Source organism: Siphateles boraxobius, unplaced genomic scaffold (assembly GCF_051911475.1).
Source record: "Siphateles boraxobius isolate OS27281-9 unplaced genomic scaffold, OSU_SipBor_1 41, whole genome shotgun sequence".
NCBI classification, from domain to species: domain Eukaryota; kingdom Metazoa; phylum Chordata; class Actinopteri; order Cypriniformes; family Leuciscidae; genus Siphateles; species Siphateles boraxobius.
Genome location: NW_027509042.1, coordinates 8,723,486 through 8,735,831, shown reverse-complemented (window position 1 = coordinate 8,735,831; position 12,346 = coordinate 8,723,486). Strand labels below are relative to the sequence as shown.

The 12,346-nt window shown below is 36.0% G+C and overlaps 2 protein-coding genes across 2 annotated transcripts; one reads left to right on the top strand and one right to left on the bottom strand.

Moving 5' to 3' along the window:
• Window positions 1-1,930: 1,930 nt before the first annotated feature.
• Window positions 1,931-7,354, bottom strand: trnt1 (tRNA nucleotidyl transferase, CCA-adding, 1). Its single transcript, XM_077198119.1, has 8 exons — window positions 7,241-7,354; window positions 7,016-7,162; window positions 6,508-6,701; window positions 6,157-6,295; window positions 5,898-6,024; window positions 5,575-5,768; window positions 4,123-4,376; window positions 1,931-2,876 (listed from the first exon to the last, which is right to left on the bottom strand). Exons 2-8 carry the CDS (start codon window positions 7,152-7,154, stop codon window positions 2,628-2,630), a joined length of 1,296 nt encoding a protein of 431 aa, XP_077054234.1. The 5' UTR covers window positions 7,155-7,162; window positions 7,241-7,354; the 3' UTR covers window positions 1,931-2,627.
• Window positions 7,355-8,186: 832 nt separating this feature from the next.
• Window positions 8,187-10,948, top strand: arl6ip5a (ADP-ribosylation factor-like 6 interacting protein 5a). Its single transcript, XM_077198118.1, has 3 exons — window positions 8,187-8,446; window positions 9,504-9,721; window positions 9,947-10,948. Exons 1-3 carry the CDS (start codon window positions 8,268-8,270, stop codon window positions 10,132-10,134), a joined length of 585 nt encoding a protein of 194 aa, XP_077054233.1. The 5' UTR covers window positions 8,187-8,267; the 3' UTR covers window positions 10,135-10,948.
• The last annotated feature ends 1,398 nt before the right edge of the window (window positions 10,949-12,346 follow it).

Genomic DNA, 12,346 nt, shown 5'->3' with positions numbered 1-12,346 from the left:
TGGAGGGAGGGTCCTTAATTCAAAACTACTCATGAACACAAAATGGCCTTCAGAAAACTGCATGATGAAAAGATGAAGCATGAATTTTTTAGAAAAAGACACTCAATCTTAGATTGTTTTGCTTTAAAATAGGCTAAGTCTTGAAAATATATCGACTCTTGTTTCCATGCAGTTAGCCCAAAATTGTAACTAAGACAAACAGTACAGATTCATGTAAAAACAAAAAACATCCAGAGACGAAAACATAAATTATGTGAGAAATTGAATAATTCCCATTTATTTCTATTGTAGCCTATTACTTCTATTGTGTTTAGGGTCAATTTGACCCTACATTTTTTGTTCAAAATGTTGCTGCATAAACACGAAATAAATAAAGATGACTTTGTTACCACTACTTGTGGTGACTATTAGCAGACTGAGGTGCAAATAACTGCAAGTATAAATAGCCTTCTTAGTCAATATCATCATGCCTTTTTGTTATGCATGATTCTCAAAACCTTACACTGGTAAAATGGGGTTTTCAGTCTAATAATTGAGATCCAAAACAACTAATAACCAAAAACATACTTTGTCTGTAATATAATAAAATAAAAACATAATTTGACTGAAAATCAATCTTCAATTTCAAGTAAACTTTGAGTCTTAAAATGTCATAAGTTCATGCATTCCATATAGTTTTAGGTTTTGACAAGCTACATTAAAGTTTTTCTGGTTTGCTGTTTTTTGAAGTGTTGATATTCATCCGTTGGGGGTCAATATGACCCCAACACAAATGTAACAAAATTTGTGAAGCCTTTCCAAAACACATCTACTTTGCATGCATATTCATGACCCAAAATGAAAAATATTCACTACATTTAAAAAACAGTTTAACTAGTGTCTCAAGCAGTTGAAACTCAAATAGGGGTCAAATTGATCCCAACACAGGTATACCGGCAGACACGATTAACCGGTAGAAATTTGTCAATCGTTTAAGATTTTTGGACTATACGTTTACTGTGCTATGGAGTCACGAAAGCTTGTTGTGCGTTTTTAAGTATTCTGGTTTAAAAACAAGTGATTTTAAACCATTGAAGCACAGTAAGCTGCGAAAGACAACTCAGTCCCCTATATGCAAGTGCTGTCAGACTGTTTCTAAGCGCTGAATTTCAAGGGCTATTTCTGAGTGCTTTCTTGCTGTCTAGAACACATTAAAACACATAGACCGTGCAAGAACTGAACGGAGTGCTTTTTTGCGTATAATTGGGCTTGAGCAGTTAAATATACATACTTATTTGTCAAAGTGACCATGTCTTTTGAAGTGAACATAAACAGTTGAGAAAGAAAGCGCACAAGTGTGGATCCGTGCAGTCGGACTTAAAGTGACAGCATCCAAATTTACCTGCTGTCATTATTAATGTTAATCAAACAACAACAAAAAAGAAAATCTCTCACCTCTCTTCACTGAATTACTTTTGTAACTTTAATAAGGCAGTGATGACTATGCAGTGTTTTTATAAATTTGATTACTTTATGTAGTATTTCTTATTTCTAGTGCTTAAACTTTTTCAGGTAGGTATATTTCATTTGTGTCTTTGTTCTATTGTAGTTTGTTTTCCTATACGCTTGTAATTAGTTTCTTTGTTCTTTCTTTATCACTGTTTCTCTTCAGTAAGCTTGAGATCATTTTTCTTAGGCTCGTATTAGTTTTTTGCGAAATTGAAAATGGTGACAAGCTTTATTAGATTTCAATGGTATCAATACATTTTGATATCATAAAAACCTTATTTAAAGCAAAAATAACTATATTGTGATATATATCATTATCGTGAAATAAAATTACTCATATCGTGATATAAGGTTTTGGTCATATCGCCAACCCGAGATAGATATATCAAACCATTACAGATTTCCATCCATGGACTTAAAGCAAGACACCACGACACTGTAATACGTAATGTGTGCTACTTTATTTCAAAGTAAACACCTGGAGAGTTGGTTACATAACCATCTAATAACTAAGAACTGTTGACAAAGGAATATAATTTTTCCTCATAATGAAACCATGGCTATGGCTTCATATATGAGAAGATGTCATCTCTGCAGGAGAGCTAAATTACATCCTTTACTATAATAATTACACCAGTTCACTAATTACACCATTTCAGAAAGGGACAAATCCCACATCAAAAAACAAATTCAAAATGAAATTGCATTGTGTCGTTCAATTTAGATGCATCCTTGTTCAAACCAATTATATTTATGAATAAATTAATGATATTATGTCAAACTAAATCACCATTTATAAAAGGAAAATGATAGGGAAGTGTTGACGATGTTTAGCATTCTAAATCTCACAATGTTCGCTTTGATACTCCAAGACATTTTCTGCATCCCGAAAACATAGCCATTACAAATTCCAAAGATAGCAGCCATTGATATTCCTCAGCTTTTGGTAGCATTGTCTGCAAAGCCACAGGACAAAAATAATAAGTATATAAGTGCCCATACAGACCTGATGGTCCCTCCACACACTATTCGTTGACACTATGGAGGTGCACCTTCTGTACACAGACTCATAATGCATTATAGAACATGCCAGCAGAGACAGTAGCACTTCTGACACTAGTGTGTTTCCTTATCTGACATCAGGATCTGCTGAGGGTGGCCAGAAGTTCCTCTTTGCTCATCTGATAGCGGCTCTTCTTCCACATGTCCCTAAGCTCCTGAAGGATGGTGCCAATCTCTTTACCCGAGGTAATGCCCAGCTTGCGTAGGTCATGCCCATTCACTGGGAAGCGGGGGATGGACCACCTTCTCAGCTCATCTAAAAGTTTATTTTCACCCTGATACTTCAGAAGCTCCAGTACTTTACTCTGCGAGTCTGGCTCTCGAGACTGCAATGGGGGGGAAAAAAAGAGATATATTTATATAAATGTATTCATTATATATTTATATGTAATGGATAATCCATGGCTTGCTGTGCAATAAACGATTTTGTGGAGGCAAAGAACCGCCCGAAGCAAAGCTTAAAGCTGTTATTGATGTTTGAAGCTCAATATTTGACTGGAAGGGTAAAATTGATGGTTATTTCCGTCAGTTACAGCTCATTAGATCTAGCATTCTGCCCGCTTTGAATCAGACACAGAGGTAGGTAGTGCATAAGATTACATTTATTTGAATGAATTATAGCATTTATCTGAATTAATTATCAAAAGAGGAAGTAGCGTTACAACGAAGCTGTGAGTTTAATTACTTCAGAAGAGCGATGTAAGCTGAGAAATATGATGTAGCGATTCAGTAGCCAAGCTATTTTATCAATAAAAGTCACAGGGCAGCATTGATAAGTTTCTGTGCTCCTTAATGTTTCTGTGTGCGCAGCATGATCTCCACTCTCTGTGTTCGAGTGACGTTCTGTATGCGTGTGTGCGCTTCAATAAAAACAGCGCATTAATATAGACCGGTGATTAAACTGACTTGGAACTTCCTGTGCATTAAAAAGTTTTATTGTACACCTTCCAGCCAATCAGGATAGAGTATTCAAAAAGACCATGGTATAAAAATATATAATATTAAAACAGTTATTCTATATATATATATATATATATAAATAAAAACTATATAATGTTGAAATAAAGATGTGAAAAAAATCAGCATTGTTATTGTTATTAAAAATCGTTTTCGGTAACTGAAATAAATTAATATAAAATAAAAATATAAAATGAAAAACAAATGAAAATTAGAAATGTTGACAACTAACCTTGACAACTAACTAAAATTAAAAAAAATTAATCACTAAAATTACTAAAACAAACTGAATAGAAATTACTAAATTACCAAAAATGAAAAGCTAATCAAAAATATTAATGAACAATATAATAGTATAACAAAACAACTAATGTATAAAAAAATCAGGAATGAAATGCATAAAAGTAAAACTGCAGTAAGCAGAATATGAGTCACTGGGCCTTTGAGAAAATCCATATAATTTTTTGAATGACAGTCTAAATGATTATGGGGATAAAGTCTGTCTTGTTACCGTTTGATTCACACATAATAAATAAATGAATTAAATCAATGTACAACAACTGATTTTTTGGTAGTAAACATTAGAGAGGGAGCCCAGGGAGAAAATGTACATACATCAATTATGAAATCTGTGTATGGTTTCTTGCTGTCGTGTTGATCCTGTCCTTTAACGAGATCTCGTCTGTGTTTGACCAGGAAGAGGCCCAGGTTTTTCTCTTCTCTGGACAGCTTCAGTCGCAGATCCAGTTTCTCCACATCCTCCTGGCTTCGGAACAGAGCAGCCAGGATAGTCATGGGTTTAGGAGAGCTGTCGTGAGCCCTCTGCCAGACCTGCTTCATCTCTCCAACATTGCCATCTGCTGGAAGACCTGCAGGGAAACACACAGTAAGTCAGAATATTTGGAAATGATGTATTTAAAATTTGTATACATTAAGTCCAACCCATTAAATTTATTGCATTTTGTAAATATAAACAAATTTTGATTTTAATGGCAGCTAGACACTAGACTAGACTTGGGACAGAGGCAAAATAAAAGTGGAAAGCTTATAGAAAATCCAAGTTAATCTCTTTTGAATCAGTCCACAATACGTAAGTGGTAATAGTTGAGGGTATCGTGGTTGAGTGTAAAAGGAGCTTCTCAGTCTTTGCAAGCAAAGATAGTTCATGGCTCATCACTTTGTCCCAAATATCATGAGAGAATTGTCAAACAAATTCAAAAATCACATTTCTCAATGCAAGACTGCAAAGAATTGAGGTCTTTCACCATCTACCATACATAATATTATGAAAAGACTTAGGGTATCCAGGGAAATCTTAGTACATGTAGGGCCAGGCAGGAAACCGCTGTTGAATGTGCATGACCTTTGAACCCCTCAGATGGCATTGCATGAGAAACCGTCATACTACTCTTTTTAATATAGCCACATTGGCTCGGGAGTTCTTTGGAAAACCGTTTTGACTTAAAACAGTGTGACGCTGCATCAAGGAATGCCACTTGAATTTCTGTTGGCATGGAGAAACCAATACACCAGTTCTATGCAGAGATGCCGACGAGTTCTCTGGGCCCGAGCTCATCTCTGATGATCCAAAACACAGTGGAAATGTGTGCTGCGGTCAGATGAATCCACTTTTCAGCTTGTTGTTTAGGAAAAATGGACATTGAGTTCTCACTGAAGTGTTCACTGAAGTGGAGGCATATATTGGGATTGTGCAGAGACATTTAATGGCATCTTTCCTGGGAAGCAAGACAATACCAGGCCTCATTCAGCATGTGCTACAACAGAGTGGTTTCTAGATACTACACCGTAGAAGGGTTGTGCTTGACTGCCTGCCTGCAGTCCGGATCTGTCTCTTATTGAAAATGTATGGCCCATCATGAAAAGGAGAATGATGTCCATGGACTGTTGAGTGGCAGTCTTGTGTCAGGAGAGATTGGGCAAAAAATCCACTTGCAAAACTTTTTAACTTTTTAAAAAAATGAGTGGCAGGTCATCAATCGTCACTTTATATGTTTAGAGTGTTCAGCAACAATTCCTAACAAATATCTCTATTTCTCAGTTTCTCACCTGTGTACTGGCCTAGGCCTAACTCATAGACAAGCTCCAGCAGGTGGCCAGCATGGTTTCCAACCAGCATCTTCTTCAGCTCCACCCAGATCCTCTCCCCTGAGATAACAGCCAATCCTTTGGCATTTTCTCTTATTGCCTCCAGAGTCTCAGGTTCATGCTGCCCAGGCTCAGCTGCCACCCGCCCATAGAATCTACAGAGCAAAGACAGAAGATTTAAAGATAAACTCTATCATAATTTATTCACCAGGCTTCATATCATTCCAAACATGCATTTCGTTCTAGCTACTTTCGGTCAAAATACTGTAATAGTGCATAATTACCTGAAATATCTCAAAATTCGAAGGTAGTCCTCTTGGATCCGAAGTGAGGCACTGCCGACAAACCTTACTTTCCTGTTCTTGAGGTCCTCATATCCTTTGAAATAATCATATAGAGTCCCATCCAGCCCTGTAAAGACACAATAAATGTTAGTGATTCCAAATCCTGTGAAAGTCAACATCAAATTAATGAGAAATTCATTCATTAAATTGCGAGGCTCATTCAGGTGAAACGTCTCGTTAGGAACTCCATCTGTTTTACCAAGAAACATGGAGTTGATGGTGAGATCTCTGCGCTCTGCATCCTTCTGCCAGTCAGTGGTAAACTCCACCTCTGCGTGCCGCCCATCCGTCTGCACATCCACTCGCAAAGTGGTCACTTCAAAGTTCTCGTTATGAAGCTTTATAATGTATAAAGGGGCATGTTTCAGTTTGTAGTCCTAACTTTGATATTATGTGGAAAATTATCACAAACCAAAATAGATCACCTAAACCCACTGCAAAAGTATAACAACTGTGTAAGAGGTTTAGCAAAACGTAAAATGTTTGAGGAATATATATATATATATATATATATATATATATATATATATATATACATTCTTCACCTTACCCTGGCAGTAATGGTCCCATGTTTCTCTCCTTTATTGTTTATCATCCTGACTCCTGCTGTCTGGAACATGCTCTTCATTTCCTCTGGAGTGGCTGTGGTGGCAAAATCTACATCTTCGGGCCGGTTTCCTGACAGAAGGTCCCGCACCGCCCCTCCTGCAATCCTCAGCTCAAACTGGTTCTTTTCAAATATTTCTATATATATCGTAATAAATACAATGATTTTTGACATGCTCCTTGGTATTACAAAAGTAAATAGCATTGAACATGAAAATGGTTCCATTTGTGACGCCTGACTGAATGTAAGTAACATGCAAAATAGTTTTGTTTTAGTGACTTTATTATTCTAAAATGTGAAATACTATTAACAGAGAATGAGTAGGAGTGGCAAACTTCTCGCTAGTAGTGTATATCAAAGTGAGATTGGTATAGTGGGGATATCATCACTGCACCACCACTACAGTTAAAGAAAGAAAAGGTGAGGATGTCGTAAGATAAAATGAGCTTACCAGCAAGGCCAACCAGCCCGTCGGTAAATAGAGACTCGAACTCTTTAGTTTTCAGTTGCATTGTGATCAATGATCTGTGACTCCACGTGAGATGAACTTGGTTGATAAACCTGGGGCTAAGAAATAATTTAGCCCACATCGGTGAACCTAAAGACAACAAAGTCGGTTACTAAAATGACCAATAAATGTGTCAAACGTAACATAAAATACTTCATATTCATTCACCAGAGTAAAACAACAGATGCTATTTTAGCATATCGGTAGTTTTACTTCCACTGTAAGCAGCCATGACAGATATTAGCCAGGGGGCGTGGCCATGCTACACAACGTTTCCCGGATAGATACGTAATGACACTACCAACCAATGAAAATGGTTTATTTGCTTTTTTTTCATGCTCCCACCCCCCATATAGAACATGTTGCCTTTAGTAACATATACTGTTAGTAATATAAAAAACTATTTACATCTCTTGGCAGAAAACGTCTTTGAATGTTTTCATAAAATTATGTTTATTCATGTTTATCAGTCATCCCAGGTTCACCACAATTTTTTTAAACCTTTACTTATTGAGCATAATTGTACAGGGGATACATCAAAGCTCACTTAAGAGAACAAGTTAAGAAACTTGAATTGAAGCAAGGCACTAAAATATATTTGCAAACAAGAAGAAAAAATAAATTAATTAATAGAAACTCCTAAAGCAATAAATAAAAAAATTAATAAAAAAGCTGTCGCCATGAGGAGATTATCAGGAGATACCCTTGTGAAACCGTTTTCTTTTCATAAATTGAACAGTTTTAGCGGCTTTTTTGTTGAACGATGAACAGAGACTCGTAGAATAGCTTATCAATACAACACAAATTATTGTGCTCGCTCACTCATTGTCTCTCGGTTTATTACGAATCGGACATGTCCAAGAAAAAAAATATTCCTGGTTCAGCTGAATCATTCAGAAATAGTTCAAATTCTTCATTTAAAAGATCCGCCTCAAGAGAATTGTTCGTTCGCGAATTGAATAGCTTACTAGTTAATTAAATCAGGCAATAAATAACCGCAAACTGTATGCGATGGGCATGACAAAAAAAATCATTATGTCTCATGATTGGATTAAGTCCTAAATGTTCAAACATGACGGTTTGTTTACAATTGGAGTAACCGCCCATTTAAAGCCAAAGCGCATCGCGAGAGTGAGGAAGTGCATAAGCTTTGAGCAGCTGCCAGTGTATCCGGTTATCCGTTTATTCGGTTTTAATGGCTAAAGTGGAGATTGCCCCTTTGAGAGGCTGGGATGATTTCTATCCAGGCTCGGAGCGCTTCGCCAAACCAGACACGCGAGATTTGGCAAAATGGAACAACAGAGTGGTCAGCAACCTCCTCTATTATCAAACAAACTATCTGGTGGTGGCAATCATTGTATACATGCTTGTAGGGTAAGTCCAGTTGTCTTGTTGGTTAATTTGATCATGCATGCACAATATGGTATTTATCTGTAAACAGACATTTCTAACTATTAGACTATCATAACTATTTCAAGCATTTAATTCTAACGGACATGTCAACACAAATATCGCATTACAGAAAGTATCGCGAGAAGTAATACCCACTCTTAAAACTGTAAATTCAGCTTTAAATTAGCATAAATGTATGTAACTCATTTTCTGATAAACTTTAAATGCGTTTTAAAAATGGTTGCCTGCTATGATACCGATTTTTGTTTGGATATATCATCTTGGAGCACATTGTAAATGCTAAATGAAATTAGCAATTCAGTCCCTTCATATTATCTTTTGAAACCGCCGTTATACCTTGGTACACTGTACTTTTTGAAAGGGAATTTCATGTTGTGCTGGAAAAAAATAAGCTACGTTAAACTTTAAAGTTTTTTTTTTCCCTGTCCTAATTAGAACATGAAGTAAGTTCTTCCTAAATATAGTTCGTGGATTGTTAGTGATATGTGGGCAGCTGTGTTTGTTAGATGAATGCCAGTGTAATGTCTGGGAGATTATGGTTTGGCTCTAATATTATAGCTAGTTGCTAAGACTGAACAATATTTAAGGTGTAATCACATGACACTGACCACGAGCAAAGGGCAGTGTCTAACCTTGTAGATACTCATTTCACAGTCATGTGGATGACTATTTTCATACTTTAAAGTTCAGTTTATTATTTAACTGACAAGTTTATTCGTTGTTTTATTTATTTTCAGACCAACATGGAAATGCCTCCTTTTGTCAGCGATAGTTTGTGTTGACACTTTATAGCCATTAGGTGTCACCATTGACAAATGCTTGTATTCTCACAAAGCTAGAAGGCAGGGCAAATTCAATGGAGCTTTTTGTGAGCACTAAGGGAATATTAAATGTGTACAATGCTTATTTTTAAGAAGACATTGAAGCATTAGTTGGAAAAAAATAACTGAACTGTAGTATAATCACCACAATTTTGGCTTCAATAATGTCCAGTCACCATTTAATTCTCTGTCCACAGGTTGATGAACCCCGTTAGCATGTTCACAGGTGCAGCAGTGGTCGCTTCTGTCTTCATTGGCTCTGTGTGGGCAGGGGAGAACAAGGCAATCATTAAAAATTTCAAGAAGGAGAACCCTGCCTTGTTTGTTTTCCTGGTGATGGTCGTGAGCTACTTCCTTATGTCGCTCTTCGGCGGAGTTATGGTATTCCTGCTTGGAATCAAACTCCCACTTCTGTGTAAGTTTCTTAAGAAATGTATCATTACCATAGATCTATTGTTAGCGTTAAATGAAAGGAGGAAAAAAAGTTTTCTTTCGATGGAATGCATTAGGCATTCTTAAGTCTTGAATAGAAAAAATTCACAACATAGCAGTTTATTACAAACTGTAATGCTATTTAAAAGTTTTTGACATGCAACCTAGCACATGGAGGTTTCAAGTGCTCTTGCATTTTTCGTTTCAGTGATTTTTGCACATGCATCGCTTCGCCTACGGAACATAAAAAACAAACTGGAGAACAAGATGGAGAGCGCTGGACTCAAGAAATCACCCATGGGAATCATACTTGAAGCACTGGGTCAACAAGAGGAGAACCTCAGTAAAATTCAAGACATTCTGGAGAGCAAACTGAAGGATGATCTCCGTCAATAATGCCTCTCTGTGTTTCTCACCAATGCATGAAGGAACCGCTTTCAGCTGGTACAATTTGTGAAATCCACTCTTGTTTCTTCCAACATGCATACGTTTTTTTCCCCCCAGTGTTTTTCTGTAAAGGGATGAAAAAATTGTATTGAAAAAACAGTGTTTTATGATGTTTATGTCTCATGTCAAAAGTAAGGGGGTGCAATTCAACTTGTTTTTCAAAATTTCTTTTTTCTTCTTCTCTGTAACCTGTTGGGTAATGTGTCATAAGTGCTTATTGAAAGTGTTGTATTTTTTTCTTTCAAAATACATTCATTCTTACATTAAGAAAAAGTATTACATAAGATGACATCAGGTTTATAAGATCTAATATCTCCAATTTTCCTGCAGTGTGATGATTACTGGATTATATGAATAAAAGATGGCGTGGTCTGGACTAAACTTAATAGCGTCTGAAACGTGCTATAATTTGTTGTTGTGAAATTTATTGAACATTCATGTCTTTTAACATATTACCGTTGCAGATGTGTTTTAAAAGCAATAAGCAATTTGAGTTCTGCATTACAATAATTTTACCACAGGAAATGGGCTTTTAGACACTCTGTTTTTTATTATTATTTTTTTATCATGGCTAAGATCATCCCTTACATTTGAAAAATTACTGTAATGCACAGCCTTTCATGGCTCATGGTTTTGTCACCTATAAGGTCAAATAAGTCATAGTTGAATTTCATGTGAGGCTATACTCCAAAATCTTAAAGTCACATTTTGGTACAATCATGTGTTTTATTTTAAATAAAGTTTGATTTACATTGAAATTAAATTAATTGCTGTGGTTTGTTTGTTTGTTTGTTTGTTTGTTTTAATGCCATGCTAGCTTCTGGTTATTTTCATTTAAAAATGGTAAACTATATCAGGTTTTTAAAATCTATTTTTCTAAAACTATATTTGGTTTGTAAATGCTGTGTAATTTTTTTTTTAAATAAACAAAATGCCTTCCAAAGTGTTAACTGAATAAAAAAAGGTTTCCCACAGTATTAAACCCAGCACAATCTAATAAAACTTGCTTCAGGGATAAGGAACATGTTGGAACACAAAAAAAGAACATGTTGGTGAATCTTCTTGTGGACATTATTGAGTTCACTTATTCAATCTCACATTCAATCCCACTACTGAAACTGTGTTCTAGAAATAAATTTGATATTGATATGAGGGTAGGAGGCAGGCAGAGGCATAAGGTACTGAAAGTATTACGTATAATAACAATTATAAAACATGACATTTACTTTTGATACTTAAGTACTTTTTAAAACGAGTACTTCTGAACTTTTACTTAAGTAAAAATGGGTCCTTACAACTTGTAATATTTGACCAGTACTATCTGTACTTTCACTCAAGTAAGGAAGTTGTGTACTTTGTCCAACTCTGGAAGCCGGTCATGTGATCTTAACACCGCTGGGCCCCATGCAACCTGGTCCATGTAAAATAATACAGCTTTTATTAGGCTACTGATATGACTGTAGTCTTTATCTCCTTCAAGTGTACATGACTTTAAACATGTTTTACAAAAGAATTTATTTCTTTAAATGTGAAAAGTGCACCGAACAATGGATACGACTGAGCAAAGTATCCTATAACACTTTAACAGCTGACTCTCATTACAGACTCGCAGAATGACTGAACTTAAGGACTTCTAAGAGTGAAGAGTCTTTAAACTAAAATCTTGACTTTAAAGGAATCTTATCCCCACATCTGAATAACCCACTGTCATTCTGTTCCTCTCTCTTATTAGATTGCAGGGTGTTTCAGAGCGGCTCGCAACATCTCTGCAAACTTACCTGCAGTAAATCATGCTGGGTTCCTGCTGAATCAGCAACTTCACTTCCATGTGTTTACATTTAAAAACAGACCCAAATCTGAGCTCTTTAACTGGGCTCTTTAAAATGCTGAGCAAAATAGCCAAGAAGGATTTTTCTTTCTTTTTTTGCAGCCGGGATAAGGTTCAGATTTTTTTTTTCAATAGCAGCAGGGATAGGGTTCAACAGGCTGTTGCAACAAACCTCTTAAGTAAAGAGGTTATTCATTTATGATTATAACTAAGTATATTTTTATCTTGAGTTGTTCGTTGTAACTAGGCCCAAGTTTTTCTTCTTGCACCGGGAAAGAGTTTTCTTATCATTTTTCCAGCATTAGCGGTGGAGTTGCTAGGAGAAAGCAACCT

What these genes read in the sequence shown, in the direction of transcription:
- trnt1 (XM_077198119.1), bottom strand. Translation starts at nt 7,154, where the DNA reads ATGTGGGCTAAATTATTTCTTAGCCCCAGGTTTATCAACCAAGTTCAT. An exon ending in CGGGCTGGTTGGCCTTGCTG is followed by an intron (nt 6,702 to 7,015) that starts GTAAGCTCATTT and finishes CGATATATATAG; the next exon opens with AAATATTTGAAAAGAACCAG. An exon ending in AGGCCTAGGCCAGTACACAG is followed by an intron (nt 4,377 to 5,574) that starts GTGAGAAACTGA and finishes GTTTCCCTGCAG; the next exon opens with GTCTTCCAGCAGATGGCAAT.
- arl6ip5a (XM_077198118.1), top strand. Translation starts at nt 8,268, where the DNA reads ATGGCTAAAGTGGAGATTGCCCCTTTGAGAGGCTGGGATGATTTCTAT. An exon ending in ATTGTATACATGCTTGTAGG is followed by an intron (nt 8,447 to 9,503) that starts GTAAGTCCAGTT and finishes CTCTGTCCACAG; the next exon opens with GTTGATGAACCCCGTTAGCA. An exon ending in AATCAAACTCCCACTTCTGT is followed by an intron (nt 9,722 to 9,946) that starts GTAAGTTTCTTA and finishes TTTTCGTTTCAG; the next exon opens with TGATTTTTGCACATGCATCG.